The sequence below is a fragment of the Eumetopias jubatus genome, unplaced genomic scaffold (assembly GCF_037043125.1).
Source record: "Eumetopias jubatus isolate StellerSeaLion01/CBP00866 unplaced genomic scaffold, mEumJub1_p1.0 scaffold_3, whole genome shotgun sequence".
Lineage (NCBI taxonomy): Eukaryota > Metazoa > Chordata > Mammalia > Carnivora > Otariidae > Eumetopias > Eumetopias jubatus.
This window is the reverse complement of record NW_028274809.1, coordinates 30956195-30977568: the sequence shown is the minus strand read 5'-3', so window position 1 is coordinate 30977568 and position 21374 is coordinate 30956195. Positions and strand designations below refer to the sequence as shown.

The following is a 21374-nucleotide window of genomic DNA, read 5'->3' as shown; positions in this document are numbered from 1 at the left end:
GAGTCAAAGTATTATGTAGAATTTCACTTGAGACACTCAGGATAGATATATTTTTTCCCTCTCAGTCTATTCATAGTTGATAGTCAATTCAGTTTTATGGCCTACTCATCAGGGACTTATTGAATAAGAAGGAATATTAGTTAACTTTAAATCTAACATAAAAGTATTGAAATCTGATCCCTTGCCTTACAAACTAAGTTAGGGCTCAGATTTTTTAAATTACCTCTTTTTCCAAAAGAACTCTCTTATGAAAGAGCACAGATGGAGGTATTATCATTTGGAATTCCGTAAAGGACAGGACAGACTAATGACAAAGACGAGTAGTGTCAAAACTCTGGAGGACCAAGCAACTACCTCATGCCTGTCTTTATTTGAAGCCTAAGATTAAAGAGGCCATAATTTCTGAAACTCTGAAATTAAAGGTCTAAGTATGAGATAAGCATGGTGTCTTTTATAGGTGACATCTTGCAGATTAATCATCCTTAATAACAGCTTTGGGTTTGAATTTCATTCTAGAATTTAGCCTGGTGTTTTTGAACAGGGTGTTTGTACAACATGAAAGAACTGGTCATCACGAGATAGAATCCTCAGGTGACTCAGTGCCCCCATGGCACTGGGATAGCCAGGTGTTTTTTACCTTTACTGGGTGAATAACTGTCTGCCCCCTATTTGGTCTTGCTGTGGCAGTAGGCATCCAGGGCTGTGCCTAGCTTATAGCTACCACACCTACATTGAGCTAGTTTGGTGATTTCTGTGCCCATAGGGACAGTATATTCCAGTTTGGGAGCTTTATGGGAAGACAACATATTTGTTATGAGGGACCATTGGGTCCTTCTTCTAGGATAGAGGCCATCAAGAAAAGAGACCAGTGATAAATCCCTGAAATCCCTACCTCACCTTTAATTCAGCTGAGCAATACTTGGTTGGATTTTTACTATACATCCATCACTAAGAATGAGAGTGGAGACCACATTTGACTAATTTACTTGGAACCTTAGCATCTACTAGATTTACAAAGTAGGTGCTCTGTAAGCATGTTGAATGAATGCATGGATGCATAAATAAGGGAAACAAGTAAAGAGTCTGTCGTAGCCCTTGAGGAGCTCATATGTAAGCAGTGGTTAAAATAGTGCCCTAAAGGGGCGCCTGGGTGGCTCAGTCATTAAGCGTCTGCCTTCTGCTCAGGTCATGGTCCCAGGGCCCTGGGATCGGGCCCCGCATCGGGCTCCCTGCTCCGCGGAAAGCCTGCTTCTCCCTCTCCCACTCCCCCTGCTTGTGTTCCCTCTCTCACTGTGTCTCTGTCAAATAAATAAAATCTTTAAAAAAAAAAATAGTGCCCTAAAATATAGGTGCTAACATCAGCACAAGCCCTCTTCATCTCCAGACTCCTCCGTGAATCCACTCTCCATCGCAGCTTGGCTGAAGATGGAAATGCTTATCCAAGTTAGTTTTGTTTAGTAAAACTGTTACACACATCAAAAAAATATATCAAATATGAGTTCTAGTGAATTGAGACGTCCAAGAAATTAACCCCCAGCAATTCTCCCTTATTCAAAACTGCTTTTTCTTCTGCAGAAAAAGACGAAGAGAAAGAAGCCCAAAGTTAAGAGAGCTTCTACCTTTTAAGAACAAACTTAGTATCATTTATTAAGAATCAATATAATAACTCTTTTGTATTGTTTAAGGCTCTCTTCCCAGCTCTATCGTGCATTAATTATTTTGCTTCTTTTGTATTTGTACAATAAATGCTTGACAAAAAAAAGCCACATAATTTAAGATTTTTATGGCATAATGGAAAAGTTTCCCACCCCCAGGAAAAAATATTCTGTGATGTTCTCATTGTCTTTTCAGGGAAGATTTTGTGTATTAAAAAGAAGAAGAAGAACATGAAATGAAAAAAAGAATAAAGCCCTAGTTATACTTTATGTGACATGCAGAAGGTTTAGAATATATAGAATATAAAAGAACATTACATGAGCTACAAAGGGATAGAGCTGTGTGTTCTTAATTTTAAATTTCAGATAAATATGATTTCAGCTTTGATCCTACATGGACTAATTCTTTTGTCACTCAACTAATTAATTCAGTATGCTAGAGAAAAGAGCTAATTTGGGCATCAAAGAAGTGATAATTTTTTTTTGTTTAATCAGAGTTATAACGATAAATTTTACTCCCATTAGACTGGGTCTGGAGCTCAATCATTTTATTCTTGTTTAGTGCAGATGCATTCCGGAGAAGATATGCCGTTTCTCTTAACTTCTGAAGATGGGGCAGTAATACCCGGATTCCCTTTAAAATGGTCCTTTGCATAGTCACTATACCCACCCACCCCCCAAAAATCAGCCATTTCTTAACATTGTCCTTTTGTTCTTTACACATAAGGAGTTAGTCACCATTCTTTTGATAAGGGATTTTATAGAAAGTATACATAAGTTAATTTGTGCTATTGGAATATAAGTTGTATTTGACATTTTATTTAGAGACTAGAGATGAGATCTCCAGTTTCCATAGAACTTTTAATTAACCCTCCCTGGATTTAATTTCACTGACATGAGTCAGTTTTTCCCTTCGCAGGCAGTTTGCTAAAATGACCCCATTTGCCAGTGAATGAATCTCTGAGCTGTTTCCTATGGAGGGACATTTCCTTCTGCAGGATGAATCTGTGGTCACTGAAGAGTGAGCCCTGGCAGATTGAGCACGGGAAGGCCCCGGGTGTTGGGGAACCTCCCACAGTTGGTAGAGAAGTTTACACATGGGGTGTGATTTGGTCTCAGAACACTCCTTTCCTAGGGCCCAGGTTTCTGGGACAAAGGAGGTTGAGAAAGAGGAAGAAGGGGATGCTGTGAGCACACAGATGAAAAGTCTAGATTCCAGCCATGTGCTGTTTGAGTCAGCATGTGAGTTTTAAGGACAGGCCATCAGCTGTCTGTGCACTCAAGCTGCCTTCAGAGATGCTCAGAGATCCACTTAAAAGTAATAAAAATAAAAAGGAAGAAGCCACATATTCTGCCTCTTTGAAATAAGTAAACATTTAATAAAAAAAGCCTTTCTAACTATTAAGAAAACATAAAAATGCAAAAAGATCTATTTCTTTAATGCTCCTGTTAAATATATTTCCCAGAAATCATAAGCATTTAGTCTGAATCACTAAGGCTCTTGCCTACGATGTCTTAAAGCCAGTGAGAGCGTATGAAAGCAATTAATCAAAGTTCACTGTGCTCCTGAAGAGTATTTCTTCTTCTGGAAAGCAGAAGGATAGAATAACTTAAAACCCAGTGTGGTCGTGACAGTTAATAAGCTTTTTATAGTCCCTGTGTGGATCTGAAAATCATACCTTATTAGTATCTTTATCTTTCTTGCTCACTCATTCACGCTTATTTTCATTTAATTTTAATTTCTGGCCTCTTTTTCATATTCTTTTTTCCTCTTTCTCCTAACAGAGTGCTGCTTTAATAATCTCAGAGTGAAGTTTTCATTTGCTACAAAAATGCTCAGCAAAAGTGAATGTCCGGTGGCTCCCAGATCCCTTAAGTGATTCTTGCAAGTCAGTCTTCCCAATGCCCTTTTTACTTGTTTGTTTGTTTGTTTGTTTTTCAGAAGATGGGTTATTGGTGATGTACATTTTGCTTTACTTTGCATTCTGGACCCGCTGGAATTATTTATAATATATTCAATACTTCCAAATCTATTGTGTTTCCTAGCTCCTCAGTCTGGGAAAGCAAATTAGCTCAAGGATTCCCAGCAGCTGAATTCAGAGTCAGAGAGCTGCTTAAGACTCTACCCAGCAGATGTTTTATCCACTTAGAGAGAAATCTTAGAATGTTATAGGACCTCCCTGCTTTTCAATCCTAAAAACAAATATCAACACATTTGAGATCTGAAGGTCCCCTGCTTTGGAAAGAAGAGTCTCCATGACCACCAATATAGGAATCTCATCCTGGGAATGAGCAACAACCCAGAGGCAAGTAGCTGTTTAAGTATAGGCGGGAATGTTGGCCTCAATGGAAGTAGTAAAGATAGCAGTGGGATTAAACATGATGGTTGTTTTCATATAACTTGTCTTCATCTTGGAAACATATAAACATACCCAAAATAAGTGTCTAAACAATGTACCAGAAATTAAAATTTTAATTAGAAATCATTTTCAGAGCCTTAACTGCTTGACCCACTTAGTTAACAAGAAAGATTTTTTAATACTGAGTTTTTCTTTGGTTACTAAACCATCAACTCACTCAGCTTCCCCTTGTGAACATATCCTATAAAGCAAATCCCTATTTCCCTTTGCATGCCCTGGAGTGGGCTTGTAGAGTTTAAATTACAGCCCTTCTGTTATGGAAAGCATACTGAGTTTATAGCACTCCACCTCCCTCCTGCAAAATCACAGGCATTAGCATGGTAATCATATATACTGTGGAAGGCTAAAAATAGAAGTCAACTATTTTTTCTTAACATTAACAACAAACATAAATCTGTTCATTATTTGATTGATAATATTAACATAAAAATAAGCAATGACTTAGGTACCGAAAAAAATGGGGGAAACTCTCTAATTGGTCAATTTTCATTGAATTTTTATCAGATTCATTAACTCTCAAGTACAATGGGAGCCATCTCTGGTAAACAAGTAAAGACCTTTGTGACATACGTTTTAGAGAGAAGCAATCGCCAAAGTGCACAAAACCATATGAGATTCACTACATGGAAGTAAATTTCATCAGCATACACATATGCTAATTCAGAACCCAGCTTAGAATGCATCAGACAACAGAAACCTTTTATGGGTGAATTTCAAAATAAACTATGGAAATATAGTCAAAGGTCTGTGAACTTCTCTGCCCCTGTATTTTGTTTGAGCTATTTCAAAGTGTATAGTTTACAAAATGGTAAGACAATATCATAGCTTATAAGTCAGCTGGTTACAGGGAGAATGAACCATTATCAAAGTCCAGAACATATTTTGACTGTGAAGTTGGTGCATTTTCTTTTTTTGTTGTTGTTGGTTTTGTTTTGTTTTTTTGAAGTTGGTGCATGTTCATATCTGACATCATTCCGTAGATATTCTAAGTGTAATATTCGTAATGACTGGATCTTGTAGCCTTTTCCGAATGCATCATTGACACCCAAAGATATTTCGGGATTGCAGAAGGAAGAAATGCATTCTGTTTCACACTTGCAGCTCTCCTTGGATTCATAGCTCACCACTAATTTGAAATAAGAGTGTTTGAACTTTTTCCTTGCCGGACTTTTTAGTCCTCGTAAACCATCACTCAAAATTGCTTTTATACAGTGTGTGCGCTAAATGGAAGATGAGTGGATACTAACAGCTTCATAAACTGCCCAGTGGGACCTGGGAAGAAAACTGTAGACAGGCAGTACTAAGCAGAATGAGGAAGTGAATTAAATAAGAGACTAGACATGAACAAAGGCAGAGGTAGAGCTATAATGTTGTTGAATTTGGATCATTTGTCAGGGTACGTGGGAATCTGGGAAGGATTCGAAAGTCATCATTACCTAGAAAACTCAAGGAAAGAAATAGAAACAGAAGAAAAACAAACAGAATTTGCTAAGAAATTAGAGGATAACTACTAAGAATTATATTAAAATCTTTATCATTTGGGAAAACAATAAGATGCTGGGAGCTTGTTTAGTTAATTGGATTGAGGAGTTAGATATTTACCTAACAATTGATGGTGTTAGTGGTTACATTCCATGTGAGTAATCCGTATGCTGTGTCATGGCAGCTTAGTGAATGAATGAATGAATGAATGAATGAATGGACCATTATTAAATTCTACTTCCCCATACGGCCTTTTAGGGCCTCCTGACCTAGGCAAAATTACAACCAAAGAGGTCTGGTTTTGGTATTTTTCTGTATAACCCTTTATGAGATTCTTTTCAATCTTGTATAGTCCTTTTCCTTTGATTTCTCAGTTTGAACCAAGAAGTCTCATTTTATGGATAGAATCCACTTCCCTTATATATGTTGCATCCTACTGACTAATAAATAAATAATACCTGGAAACTCCTCAACTATCCATTCATCAACTCTGTACGTGAACTAGTTTCCTCTTCTAGCTGCTGCTTTTCTTGAGTCTCCTCCTATCTAAGGCCAGTCTCTCTGGAGTTTCTGTATACCCCTGTCCTCTTCTCTTATCAAGAACGTTGTTCTCCTATACGAGGGTTCATAGCATTATTCACAACAGCCAAGAGATGAGCATAGCCCAAAAGTCCATCAACAGATGAATGGATAAACAAATACGGTATGTATGTACAAGGGAATGTTATTCAGACTTAAGAAAAGGAAATTCTGACATATGCTATAGCATGGACGAACCTTGAAGACTTGATGCTAAGTGAAATCGACCAAACACCAAAGGACAAATATTGTATGATTCCACTTACATGAAGTAACTAGAGTGATCAAATTCAGAGACAGAAAGTAGAATAGTGGTTCCCAGGGGCTGGGGGAGGGAGAAATGGGGAGCTGCTCTTTAGTGGGTACAGAATTCCAGTTTGGGATGATGAAAATATTCTGGAGACGGGTGGTGGTTGATGGTTGCACAACAGTGTGACCATGCTTCCTGCCACTGAACTGTATATTTAATAATGATTAAAATGGTAAACTTCATATTATGAATATTTTAGCACACTAAAAGAGAAAATAGCTTTCAAACAATGAATCATGGAACACTACATCAAAAACTAATGATGTAATGTGTGGTGATTAACATAACAATAAAAAATAATTTAAAAAAAAGAAAATAGCTTTATTCTCCTTTCTCTTCCATTCCAACCTCTCGCACTCTGACATTTCTTCCTCTCACCAAACAAAGGCCCTCCAGTATCAGCCAAATTGAAAATCTCCTGTTTCAACATTCCACCCAAACTCCAGCAATCACCCCACCAGCCAAACTTCTTGAAGTGGTTGTACACACAGATGCATACTTTTATACTCATCTACCATTCACTCTCGAGATCACTGTCGCCTGGCCTCTGCTCATAGCACTCCATTGAACCATGCCTTCAAAGTGCCAAATCCAGTGGACTCTGGAGTCCTGACCTCGGTGGATTTCTCAATGGCATTTTCACCTGGTGATCATGGCCCCTTCACAGTGCACTTCCCTCGCATCTCCTACACCATACTCCCCCGATTTTCTTGATCTCTCCAGCTGTTCTTCTTCTGTCTCTTTTATACACGGCCTCCCCGTCCCTCTATCTGGCCTTTAAATGTTACAATTCCTTAGGACTTTATCCTCATCCGAAGCCCATGCATTTGGATTTCCCAAAGACATACTAACATCATAACCATGTTTAAAAGTGAACTTTTGGTCCCTCGCCCTTGGCCCACCAATTCCAAACTGTTGTCTTCACTTCTCCAGTCCAGGCCACCATTGTCTTTCACCCACACTCCTGAGGCAGTCACTAATCGGCTTTACTGCTCTAACTTGCTGCTTTTGACGTCAGCAACCAGGATGATCTTTTAAAAATGTGCATCACAGGGCACCTGGGTGGCTCAGTCGGTTAAGCGACTGCCTTCAGCTCAGGTCATGATCCTGGAGTCCCAGGATCGAGTCCCGCATCGCTTCTCCCTCTGGCCCTCCCCCCTCTCATGTGCTCTCTCTCTCTCTCATTCTCGCTCTCTCAAATAAATAAATAAAATCTTTAAAAAAAATTTAAAAAAACGTGCATCACATTGTATCACTTCTGCTTCAAATGACTTGGTTATGCCAGTTTCTCCTCCACCAACTCTAAATGTACCAGTTTCCTTACCTAGTTTCTCTGTCCCTTGACTTACCAAGACCAGCCCTTGTGCCACTCTTAGGCTAAACTCCAAGCCTCTCTGACACCTGCATTCCAGGGTCCTTGGCCCACTTTCCATCTGAATCCTGGGTGTCCCCTCTGCTCTCCTTGTGTAAGTGACACTGGCCTTCTTCCACCGCTTGGAATGCACCAGACCTTGCCCGCCTCACGCCCTCTGTGTGTGCCTTGCCTTCCTCCCATAAGGCTTATCCCCCATCTCTGCTTGTCTGGAAGACTCTTACGTGTGCAGTCTCAGTGTAAACGTCATTTCCTCACTGAAGGCTTCCCCAGCCACCAAAATCCTATTATTGTCTCTCCTAACACCCCTCATAGCATTTTCTTTTGCAACTTATAATTGCATATTTGTACTTGTCTGATGCCCAGCTCCTCCATTAGAATGTAAATTCCATAGGGGCAGTGTCTGGTTTTGCATCCCAATTCAACATCAAGCATGTGTTTACGGTAATGACTGACACAGAGTGATGCCTAAGAAATATTTTTTAAACAAATGCGCGTATAGAAAAAGAAAGAAGGACAGAAAGAAAGCTAGTTTTCCATAAAGCTGTTTCATGTAGCCTCTGTATAGAGATGAACAGGGACAGGTGTTTTAAGCCAACTTATAATTCATGAAAATCTAAATTTACATAAAGGGTATGTTGAAAGGTGATTTTTCCACTTTACAAAAAGATCCATCATAAGAGTCTTTAAACAGGCTTCCCAGGTACATGGAAAGTAAGATTTTATTGATTCAAACCATATGTTTGCACTGAATTCTGCAGGAAAATATCTTTTATATAAAGCAAGGTTGACCTATAAGCAATTTCCTCAAGGCACCTCGCCCGGAATGGCCAACTCTCAAATTTCCTAGGTAATAGATAATGGGAGGCCTGGAATGCAGGGGATATTTGAAACCCTAGAATGCAAAGCAGTGATTTCAGCCATTTAGAGTTCTTGTGACTTTTCTCACAAAAATAACTAATGGAGAGATGACTCAGTGTCTTTGAACCTCCCCAGCTCCTCTTTCTCTATGTCTGTGAAAGTAAGAAAGGCTGGGAAGTGACCCCCAAACAGGCTGACATGGGAAGGAGAACAAGGCATACACAGTTCACCAAATTGATGTTTTTCCCCCAGCTCCCCCCACCCTCCCATCACGGCAGCTACTACCACTGGTAATTAAGTTGTCTGATTGCAAGATTGGAAAAAAGAATTCAGTGTGTTAATAAATAAGAGCAATTAACTTCTCTGGGTCTCAATTTCCTCGTCTTAACAATGTGGGAGTCCTTTTGAAGATTATTGTTTTATAATTCTGTTCTTGAACCTACCCAGACTTTACAAAATAAGGTAATTTGTGACTGTTCTCTCTGTCTAATGAAATAAATTTCATAGCTATTTCTGCCCTCCTTCTTGGAAAGTTTAATAAATGATCATGAAGTTTAAATCAAAACATTTATATTATTTGCGGAATTGGTTGATTTGACTATTATTGATGGTTCTTGCTAAGAAGAAAATGCTTTGCAGAGTTTACTTACAACTAACCTTTATCAGACATATTCCACTGTGATGAAAGCACAAGAAGCTGTTTTTGAACCGCAGTACGAGGGAAATATTTTAGCAACAGGAAGAAAAAACAATTCATTGGTTGTGGTAATAAAGATCAGGGTAGACGCAGGTATAGGTTAGTTTAGCCCTTCAAAAACAAGACTTCCTTCATCTCAGAAAATCCAAACCTTCAAATTTAGAAGAAATATTTGGGACATAGAAGAAAAACATGTTTAATATCTATGGAATTCTTGGCAACCTTTTTGCCCTCTTCAACTTCCTGAAGCATTATTCCATCCTCACTCCCCACAATTTTGATTTTTTTTGGCCCAATTTTACTATATTTAGTGACATTTTGAGGGAAAATTATTTCTTTAACTGATGCATGTAAAGAAACTTAGACTCTTCTACATGCGTCTGAAAAGCTAAAGAATGTACACAGGAAAACACACATTATTTATATATCTGCTGCTTTGTAGGTTAAAGAGAGATCTTAACTATGTCAACAAATCTGAATTATATTTGGAAGTTGGTGATCTTATATTTGGTCAGTATTTTTTCTCTTCCCTAGTCTATAAATGACACTAGGTCATTTCTTCAGTGGGAGAGAGGACTAGATTAGGAAAGAGAAGGGGGACCAGGAAAAAAAAAAGGCTGGGGATGGTGGAGTGAAAACTCATAGTTGATTCACTAAAATCCCTAAATTAAACTGGATACGGCAAAAGAATTGCAGTAGAAGCAAAGGCAGATGGTGAGTTGGCAATGGGGAGGAAAGAGAAAGTTCATGAGCAAGGATTTGCTCATTGAAATTGTAAATTGAAAAATTTACAGCAGAGTCAAGACTGGGAGAGGCTTCTGAGGAAAGCAGGGTACTTTGAACTCTGGTAACAACAGAAATATGGGTATTAGCAATAAGGTCTTCCATGTGTGATACCCAGTGCTGCCATGTGACCAACAACCTCTGCTTTGGATTGAAACACAATCCTAAAAGGACAAATATTTACTCATTTTTACAAAATCTGAAGAAGACAGGGGTTTCAAACTTACGAGTCAGGTCTTCAGGTGAGGAGATTCTGACTCGCTGCGTATGTTGGGAGGTGGGGACAGGGACAGGGATGAGGGGTGGGCAGTCAGTCTGATCATGTGTAGGGTCCTCAGGTTGGATGGATGGTTGGATACACAGATGGATACATAGGTAGTTACAGAGGTAGAGTAAGCAAGCTAAAGACATACACACATAAACACAGAAGTAAAATTTGCAGCTATTTAATAAGAAACAGGGGATAAATGGGGTTTCCATAGCTTGACAAGAATCTTTAACTTAATTGAAGAATATGCATAATTGAGTGACTTTTTCCTAACGGTTATTAGGAGAGCATCAAGTTACTTTCCTTCTTCATGGGTGTTGATACCAAGACCATAGGGGATTGCTTCTGAAGAAAATACCTGTTGGAGAAAATGCCTGTTTTTTAAGAATGTGTCCTAGTAATAACCACAGCTTTTTTATTATTATTTCAAATGTGCAGTTTTATTTTCCTAACAGTGCTAAGGAAACACAGTGCTCTTTTAAAGTATTGTAATTGCAGGAAATCCTAGTGCATTGTTGGTCCGAATGCAAACTGGTGCAGCCGATATGGAAAACAGCATGGAGGCTCCTCAAAAAATTAAAAATGGATTCAGATGGCCAACAGACATATAAAAAGATGCTCAACATCACTGATCATCAGGAAAACACAAATCAAAACCACAATGAGGTATCACCTCACACCAGTTGAATGGCTAAAATCAACAGCGCAAAAAACAGCAGGTGTTGGCAAGGACATGGAGAGAAAGGAACCGTGTGCACTGTGGAGAATGCAAGCTGGTGCAGCCACTGTGGGAAACAGCATGAAGGTTCCTCAGAAAGTTAAAAATAGAGCCACCCTAGGATCCAGCAATTGCACTACTGGGTATTTACCCAAAAAGCACAAAAATACTAATTCAAAGGGATTGATGTTTATAGCAGCATTATCTACAATAGCCAAATTATGGAAACAGCCCAAGTGTCTCTTGACTGATGCGTGGGTAAAGATGTGATAGATATAGATACACACACAATGGAATATTCCTCAGCCATAAAAAAAAGAATGCAATCTTGCCATTTGCAGTGACGTGGATGGAGCTAGAGAATATTATGCTAAGCGAAGTAAGTCAGAGAAAGACAAATACCATGTGATTTCACTCATATGTGGAATTTAAGAAACAAAGCAAACAAAGAGGAAGGCAAGCTAAGAAACAGACTCTTAACTATAGAGAACAAACTGATGGTTACCGGAGGGGACGTGGGTGGGCGGGATGAGTGAAATAGGTGATGGGGATGAAGGAGCGCACTTGCTGTGATGAGCACTGGGTGATGTATGGAATTGTCGAATCACTATATGGTACACCTGAAACTAATATTACACTGTACGTTAACTAATTGGAATTTAAATAAAAACTTTTTAGAAAATGGAACTATCCTATGATCCAGCAATTCTACTTCTGCGTATACATCCAAAGGAATTGAGTTCAGGATCCCACAGAGATATCTCTACTCCCATGTTCATTGCAGCATTACTTACAATAGACAAGATATGGAAACATTCTAATTGTCCATCAATAGATGAATGGATTAAGAAGATGCATTGTGTGTGTGTGTGTGTGTGTGTGTGTGTGTGTGTACACACATATACATGTATATATGCATATACATATACGCTGTGGAATCTGAAAAAGACAAACTCGGAGAAACAGTAGAGTGGTGGTTATCAGGGGTTGGGCAGACGGGAAATTGAGGGGCTTTTGGTCAAAGGGTAAAGACTTCCAGTTATAAGATTAACAAGTTTGGGATCTAATGTACAGCATGGTGATGATAGCTAATAAAAATGTATCCTATATTTGAATGTTACTAAGAGTAAATCTTAAATGCTCTCACCACAAAAAAGAAATAGTGACTACTGATGGGATGAACTTGGTAGCTAATACTATGGTGGGAATCATTTTGCAACTTAGAAATGTATCAAATCAATAGTTGTACACATTACATTTACACAAGGTTACTTGTCCATCATATCTCGATAAAGCTGCAGGAAAAAAATAATGTATCATAATTGCCACTGTGCCCAATTAGCTACAAATATGCCAGGCACCGAGGGAGCTGAGAACGCACAAGCCCGAGGCTGACTTAGGAAGATGGGGCTACCTGCAAGAGTGAAGGTGGTGTGAAGGAGAGAGGGCACTATAGGAGACAACCCAAGTTCTAATCCCAGCCCTTCCCTGAACTTGTTGGGTTATCAAGGCCCAAAGTCTCATGTGCAAAATGAGAATAGTGTATGTTTGGCGAGGTCCCTTGAAGCACTATCATTATCAAGTCCCGGGAGTTTAACTTCAAAGGTCAATGTCACTTGCAGCTCTGGAGGCCTGTTTAGAGGAGTTTGGTCAGTTTTTAGTTATATATTAATGGTAACCTTTCAGTTCTTTCATTTCTAGTGAACTAATGGTTTGAGAGTTTTACTCTTTAAGCACATGACTTTGCATGTTGCACAATCGATATCTCAGTGGAAAGATGGAAGGAAAGAAGGAAGAGAGGAAAACGAGAGGAATTTAGTGACTATTAGTTTTGCCCTTTCAGTCTCTTATTTTACTTCATTTTATGCAAAATGATCTTGTACAACTTAGAATAAAGACTTATGGTTTGATGAGTTCAGCTCATAAATAACATGGTTATTGTTTTTTGTGTGTTTTTTTTTAAGATTTTATGTATTTATTTGACAGAGAGAAATAGCAAGAGCAGGAACACAAGCAGGGGGAGTGGGAGAGGGAGAAGCAGGCTCCCCACCAAGCAGGGAGCCCGATGCGCAGCTCGATCCCAGGACCCTGGGACCATGACCTGAGCCAAAGGCAGACGCTTAACGACTGAGCCACCCAGGCGCCCCAAGAACATGGTTATTGTTAACAGCCATCTCCTCCTTCATGTTTTTCTAGATTTGGAAAGAAGAAAGATGACAGAGGTGGCAAGGCTGAGCAGAAGGGCCCTCTGAAGCATGGCGGCCTAAGGGAAGAAGAGCTGGAAAAAATGAAAGAAGAACGTGAAAGGTGAGCAAAAATGCTGAGCTCCTTATTTTGTAGGGTCCATGGCCCATGTTAAATTGGGTTGTTGCATCCATGAACCTGGAGAAATTTTATTTTAAGAAGCATAGCATTTCATACAGAAGAAAAGGTACCTGATATAAAAAGGAACCTGCCTTTCTGGGGAATTTTTATTATATTTGGAGAAGAAATTAACTTTATGTTTTTATTAGATCAGTACTTATAATTCCAATATATGCTATCCCAGTTTCGACTATATCCGTGTATATTTTCCCTATGGTTTAAACAATGAGTTTTTTTTTTTTTAATAAAAAGGTCATTTTAATGTTGATGTTTAGAACTATCAGATTTCCATAGTCTGTTCCTAATTTCTGTCAAGCTGTTGTATGCCTTCTTAATTTTATTCTGCTAAATCCATTTGGGGGGTGTAATTTGAGAAGGCCATGTCCTTCATTTTTAAAAAGCCCGTGTCTTTTATTAGGCTATCAGCAAGTTGCAAAGTATGTCGCCCATCTGTTAAAGGGCCGGTTTCATTTACTGAAATAATGACAGTTTGCAAGGGCTGAATTCTCCTGTTTGAGGAGCTTCATGTTCCATTTGGACAAGAGGCCCTTCACTTATCTTTGAGGTTAACTCTGGCACTTACCCCAAGTCGATGTGTAAATGTCTGATCTTGAAACATGTAATTGAATATTCATATTTCTCCTGAAAGTGCTTCACCTTCGCAACTAAATGGAGCTTGGAGAAAGACTGAGATTATGACAAAACTAGCGTATCATTTTAAGTACTTGATTCTGACTTCACCATGCATGAAGTCACATTTGTCCAACTTGTCACTTGCTTAATAGTAACTATAGTCCTTATAGTTTTTAGAGTCTGTTCTTGTACTTATTTTAATACTCTAGTAATGTGTACCAAGAAAATCATACCCGTTCATCCTGTTTTCTAGCACAGAGCAGGCTGAATATCTACTGTTAACCTTTGACTCCTGTCTTGTAGTCTATTCCCATCGAGAAGGCTGACTTTATCAATAGCAACGAAAGAAACCCCATTTAGTCCTTTCTCATTTTAAAGAGGTTGATAAGCTCTAGGTTCCAGGCTCAGTGGAGCAGTTAGAAGGAAATCAAGTGCTTAATATTGTTGTTGACTATTCACCTGACAGAGCTGCCCCCAAAACAGGGAAGATGATTCTCCATCATAGCCCAAGATTCAGTAATCCTGTAATGTAAAATGTAATTCAGGCGAAGATTTTAATGCGTATATTGGCAAAGACATCCGTGTGGTGAGCCCACGTCATAGATCTTTGCTGCTTCCCTGACTTCACTTACTGAGGCAGCACAGCCTTGCCTCGTCTTCCGGAAACTGGTCTGTTTCCTGGAATGCAGACTTCACATTTTTTGTAGCTCAATACTTGCTTGGGGTTGGGAGGCTTTCCTCTTAGTAGCTAGGGAACTGTGTGCCAGCTAGAAAATTGATAACTCATAAAATAAGGTGGGTTGTCTTTAAGCAAGAGTTCATTTCCTTTCTGGTGTTGCCTTAAGGAAGCAGGTGCCTGAGGGAGTTTTGTTCTTAAAAGCAGGGCTGTAAATTCACCTCCGCTGGCTATATAGGCTTCAGGTCCAATTTTCTTAAAATATGTCTGGTCAAAATATTGAAAGAACTGTACTATTAGCCTCTACTTAGGCCACTTCCCACACATGAACACGTAAAACACATCTGAGACAGGTTTCCTAGAGACAATGTTGTCTCAATCCTGTGAGAGAGGAAGAAGCTGGAGGAGTTGATTTTATGGTTGGGTGCTCTAGAATTAATGACCAAGAGCATTTCAGCAGCTCAGGAGCAGAGGGCCACGGAGGGTAGAGGTGGAGACTCAGCATTTGGCATTCCTCCCAAACCTAGAGTTCCATTTCTTGGCTCTCCACCATCCATAGGAAACCAGCTCACAACCCTTAAAGAACTCAGTGAGTGTTTCACTTTGTGACATGGCCATGGGAAAAAAATAGAATAAAATAAGAAACAGTGTATAAAAGTTCACCAAGTGGTCTTTTTTTCTAATGCCTTTAGAATTTGTTACCTTAAGGTGATTCAAGCTCTCCTATTGCTTATTTGTTTCATCCTAGCTGTCACAGATATAATAGCGATTCATTCACTTATCCCTTCTTCAAAGGATTTAAAGTACTTAAATAAAATATATTGTATAGTGCCGGAGCCAGCTTGTATCAGCTTGTGAGAAGAATTTTGGGAGCCGGTTGTTAAACCACTGGTGGCTTGACATTGGTCATGGTGGGAGTATTTACACCATAGAAATGGGCAAATGCAGTAAGTTGAGTTTGTTTTTTCAAAAAGCCGGTTGATCAACATACCAGTGAGGGTTTATAACAACTCTATTTGGTGTGTAACCAGGAAGAAATTATCCAAAATAAAGGCTAAATAAAGATTCATCCAAGTCAAACCATATGACTTCCTCTGTGTTTTTCAAAGTGTAGTCCATAGACCACCTGTATCAAAACGAATCACATGGAGAGCTTGTTGAAAGTAAGCTCGAGTCCCACACCAGACTTGCAGAATCAGAATCTTGGGATTTGGAGCCCAGGAATCTGTATTTAATAGGCAAGCCCAACATAATTCTTCAGTATTTTAAACTGAGAACCCTTGACCTGAGGGACAGGATTTGGTTGGAACATTGAACAGTCCTTATCCTATGAAAAATGACACACAGATTTTTTTTTTCCCAAGAGGATTGAATAAGCCGGTCTAAAAATATTGTCATCTTTCTCATGTGCCCTCTCTGAAGTAGCCTACCTTACTGGCATATTTTTTTGCCAACAAGAAAGAAACCCTTGCCAGTGCTTACCCACCTAAGAGTATTTGGATTGCTTACCCCCAGTACAACCCATGCACACAAAACTTACAAATACAGTGAGTTCATTAAGAAGATTTTGGAGACATAAAAAAGCATAAAGAAGACTAACCTGATCATGCATAATTCCATAACAATTATTAATATTTTTATGATCTTTTTACTATGTGTATATTTTCTTTGAAACTTGATATCCATCCTGCATATATAATGTCTCACTTTTTCAGCAGCACTATGGTGTGAGCATTTCCCCATGTCATTAATGTTTTGAAAATATGCCATTTTGATGACTGTCTAATATTCTGCAAGATCAGTATACTATGGTATACTTATCTTCTGTTGTCAAACATTTAGTCTGTTTCCATTTTTCACTCTTTCAAATAATACTTTGATGAGCATCCAGATATAAAAGTCCTGATAGATGACCTCTTAAATCATATAGTTCCTGTTAGAAGGTTCAATTTCCTTGTAACTGTTTTACCCGAGGATTAATTTAACCTCAACTCCAAATTTTAGGATTATCCCTCTTCATTGCTCACTTTATTTTTCTTATGATTTCCATATCTCATTTTAATGTATCTACATATTTAACTCCTGATGAGGAATTGTTGTGGTGCTATATATGAATAACGTGTTCATAGCTATAGCTATGAAAAGGTCAAAAAAAAAAAAAAAGCCGTAAGAATTATGGAATTATGGGGCACTGAGGTGGCTCAGTCGTTAAGTGTCTGCCTTCGGCCCAGGTCATGATCCCAGGATTCTGGGATCGAGCCCCGCATCAGGCTCCCTGCTCGGCAGGAAGCCTGCTTCTCCCTCTCCCACTCCCCCTGCTTGTGTTCCCTCTCTCGCTGTGTCTCTCTCTGTCAATTACATAAATAAAATCTTAAAAAGAATTATGGAATTATAAGATTAAACTGGAGGAATGCAGAGCCCTCCAGTGGTTCTCAGGGAGGGACAATTTTGCTACCAAAGAAACATTTGGCTGTATCTGGAGACATTTTTTATTGTCACAACTTCGAAGGAGGAACAAGCACAGGAAGGGAATTGCCAGGTGCTCGGTAGAGGCCAGGAATGCAGCCAGACCATTTACAACGCATGAGATACTCCTGTCCCCTAACAGTGAGTCATCTCACTCAAACTGTCAACAGTGTGTAGGCTGAAAACCCCTGTTTTAGCCTCTGGACTTCACAAGTAAGTGTACTCTCCTGGACATTAGAAGCTCCTTGTCTCATGATACCCTGTGGATAACGCAGAAAAATGTACACCAGATGACATAACCATAGAAGGATTATTAGCTATTCAAGAAACTGTACCCAAAGCTTGCCAATGAATAGTCCATCAATATAAACTTGTGAGAAAGAGTTTTTCTTCAAAATTTATTTTTAACTCTGGCCTACTGAGCATTGGCATCAGTGCTGTTGATCAGATTGTGAATGCCAAAAATCTGCAGCGGTTGATAATGTGTTGATGACAGAATCATCTGGAACAATGGATTGAATCAAACATAAAGAAACTTAATAGGAATATATGTAAAGTCTTGATTTTAGGTCCAAAACCGAACTGTACAAACACAGGATGTGGAAGGTTTGACTTAATACCAAATATATGAAAAAACTGCCTGATGGTTTTAGTTGAGGGTAAAGTTTAGCATGAGTCAACATGGGGATGTGCCTGCCAAAAACTTAATCCAGTCCTAGGCTACATTACTGGAAGTTCATGTGCAAAATGAAGGAAGAAACAATAATTCCTGCTTTGTACTACTCTGACCACACTTCAAATATCCCATTGCCTTTCTCACACACACAGAATAGCACCAACTAAATCCTGTCTTTTGAAAAATGTTGAAGGACCTGGGCATACATAGTCTTAGAGGTAAGACTTAGTTGATGTCACATGATCAAAGAACCTTCACATAAAAGAGGAATTAAATGCATTTTATAGCATCTATTCTTTCTCTCTCTTTGCTTGTTCATCCATTCATTTATTTTCTTGAAGATACTAATGGGGAGTCATTTTAAGAGAGGTAGTCTTCAGCTAAATAGAAGGGAAAACATCCTAACAATTAGAATGTCACATGAGAGTGAGTTTGTGGACACTGAAAAATGTCTAATAAGAAGCTGATGATCACAGTGAGAAAGGATTAGTGCATCAGGAAAGTATTGGACTAGATCAGAGTTTCATCAGCTTCAGTCATTGATATATTACTTTTGTTGTCTTATTTGTATTTATATATTCAAATAAGTAAAATATAGATGCAAAACCACAGAAGTTAATGTACATTCAGCCACATATCACCTAAAATCATGTTGTGTATCACTAATGCTGCATTTGTCCTTAGGGGATCTCTATGGTTTTCCCCAGATCTCAGAGTCTAAGAAATAAATATGTTCAAGTATAGAAGCATTTATTTTGAATTGCCTAGAACGGCCTTTCTTGAACTCGCCATAGTATTGCTTCATGGTAGTGTATGCCCTATTCTTATCTGAGTGGAGAAGCCCAAGTTTCTTGCTCAAAATTGCATGCAAGCCTTTTCTTAGTCTCATATTTGATTTCCTGAGCTGAGCACGTGTCTGCTCCTGACACAAGTCAAACAGCCCATTGCAGCAAAGCCCTGTTTTAAATAAACTCATCATTTTGTTCATGCTTCAGTGAGATTGGCCATAATAAAACATTAGTTCCAAATGCCTATATCCATTGCTAGAAGGATGAATCCGATATTATATTCAAAGACTATTTCCCCTAGAATTTTTTAATCAAGCTAAATTAAATTAACATTTTCCAAACATTCTGATTATATAAATTAGTATGGTGAGCTGAAAGCAAGAGATTGTCTTAACAAATCAGTAAACGTGTTGTTGTTAATTCTAAGACTTTAACTCACGTGTGTAACTGGCTCCAAAGTGTGAAATTAACCAGATTCTTGTACCTCCAAAGAACCTAACTGCATGCATGTTGTACTTGTATTGTTAATACCTTCTCAGAAGTCAGTGGAGATTGGTTAAAGAAAAGTAAGTGTCCCCCTCATTTATTTAGGATTACTGTACTGAGGGAAACATCTCCATTGACACCAAAAGGCTGTCTCCCATTAAAGTCCCATATTACTGACCCTGAAATGAAATTTTGCTAAATGAAACTGCCTCCTAAATAGGGGAGGGCAGGTGTAGTTCAATAACATATGAGTTTGTGCTCTAAGATCTTGTATTACTCTTATACCATGTCAGAGTTTATTTTGCAAGGGAGCTCATTTGCTGTGTGAATGAAACGTGTTTTTGTAGATCTTATTAGAATCTTAGCAGGATAAATGAGGAGATGAGGGGCAAAGAGGCAGCCTCCCCGCTTCAGGATTGAGGAGCATGAAAACATATGGCTCTTGTTTTCAACAACTGGCCTGCTCGGAATGCCTAAGTGAGAGTGGGACTGAGATTGAGGCAAGCTGATCAGTTTCAGTGTCTGACTTGAGGGCTCTTAGTTTTCTTGCCTTCAGGAAGCCTTCCAAGAGCTGCAGAGGCTTCTCCTTTGCCTTATCAGCTGAGCTGCTTGTGGCCCGTTCCCTTAGTTTAAATCAATACATGTGTTTTTGATATTTGGCAAACCAAGATTTAATTATGCAGCTGCAAGTTCCCCACATAAACGAAATTCATCTTACAGAAATAAAAACATTCAGAAACCATTTATAGTTTCAGAATACAAGTGGGTGAAAATCTATTCCCAACCTCTCAGCATTTTATTTAATTATGGGAGATTTTTACGTTACTGGAAATTGAAATGAAAACCAGAATAAGGCTAGAGTTTGTCCAGCATATGTTCATCCTGGGAAATGAGGATGCTTACTGTATTCTAAGAAGGGAAAGGAAAGTCGGTTCTGAATTAATATTTTAGCTGTACCCTACATAAATAGGGCACTCCTAAATACATAGAGTGACAAATGATAGGATTGTCATTATCGTATCCTAAAAAGAGTGCATATTTTATTAAAGAACCAGAAGGTTGTTTTCTTTAATTTGCCAAGAGACTCTCTATAATTAATTATTTACTGAACTTAAACTTTGGCACTATTTAAACTGTTGAAAACACCCATGTTTTGGCATGATTACATACAAATGATTAATTCAGCATGGTTTTACTCCTCACTGAATATCCCTGTCTTTTGCAGTAGAATTTGCTAGGTCCTGTGGTGTGGGCAAAATAAAATGTTGGAATGGTTCCCAGTCTTAATAGTCCCAATTTATTATTACCACTGAACCCTCGTCAGATCATGGACTGGATTAGATCCCAGTTTTTCAAAATGCCCCAATTTATGGCTCTCTTAGAATCCTGATAAAACTGTGTATTTGAATAAGGCTTTGGTTGGCTAAAAGAGATCCAGTTAATTACTTTTAGATTCTTATTAGATCATCACTGCATGGAAGTTATGAAAAATGTTACTAGATGGTTGTTTCCCAGGACAAGGTCATGTTCTCATTTTAGGCCAACAGAAAGAAGCTGTCAGATTTTTGTTTTTCATAGTACTAATCATCTCAGTAAATGAAAAGAGATTTGCCGTATACCAGTAATTACTATTGATGCTTGTGTTGGGGTAAGGATCACCTCTCTTCCTAGAATAAGAATTAAAAACAGAGGGGTGGGACATGAGGGGGGAAGGCACACCATCCACCCCTCATTCAGTGTCCATCTTTCCAAATTTTCCTTTTATTTAGAGGGATGAGGGAATGAGACCCAGGGGAGATGCAGGTGGCTTTAATATACATACATTTATTTGATCTTTGTAACATTCATCTTCTCAGAACGCTTGTGGTCACCGGCAAAATTTGGCACATTACTGTATTCCAATAGACAAGAGATAGGAACACCTAAATCCTGATGCCATGCCAGCATTTTTTATGAGCCAAAATCCTTTTATGGAATTTGAATCAATGTTAGAAGTGCTGTATTAGCAACTACTTGTCAGCCGAGCCGAATTAATACGTAAAATGAAATCACTTGACTGGCATGCTTTCCAAGAGTCGTTTAGACAAACTTCTAAGATTAAAGTACACCAGCTCTTTAAAAAGGTGTTTTAAAAGGATAC

The 21374-nt window shown here is 38.7% G+C and overlaps 1 protein-coding gene across 2 annotated transcripts in view; it reads left to right on the top strand.

Moving 5' to 3' along the window:
- The window catches only part of PARD3B (par-3 family cell polarity regulator beta), a 1008697-nt gene that overhangs the window by 805255 nt on the left and 182068 nt on the right, over positions 1–21374 (top strand). For both annotated transcript variants that reach the window (XM_028112243.2, XM_088021577.1), the window contains exon 19: positions 13342–13452. In XM_028112243.2, coding sequence (XP_027968044.2) covers positions 13342–13452 — 111 coding nt within the window. The remainder of the gene's footprint in view (positions 1–13341; positions 13453–21374) is intronic.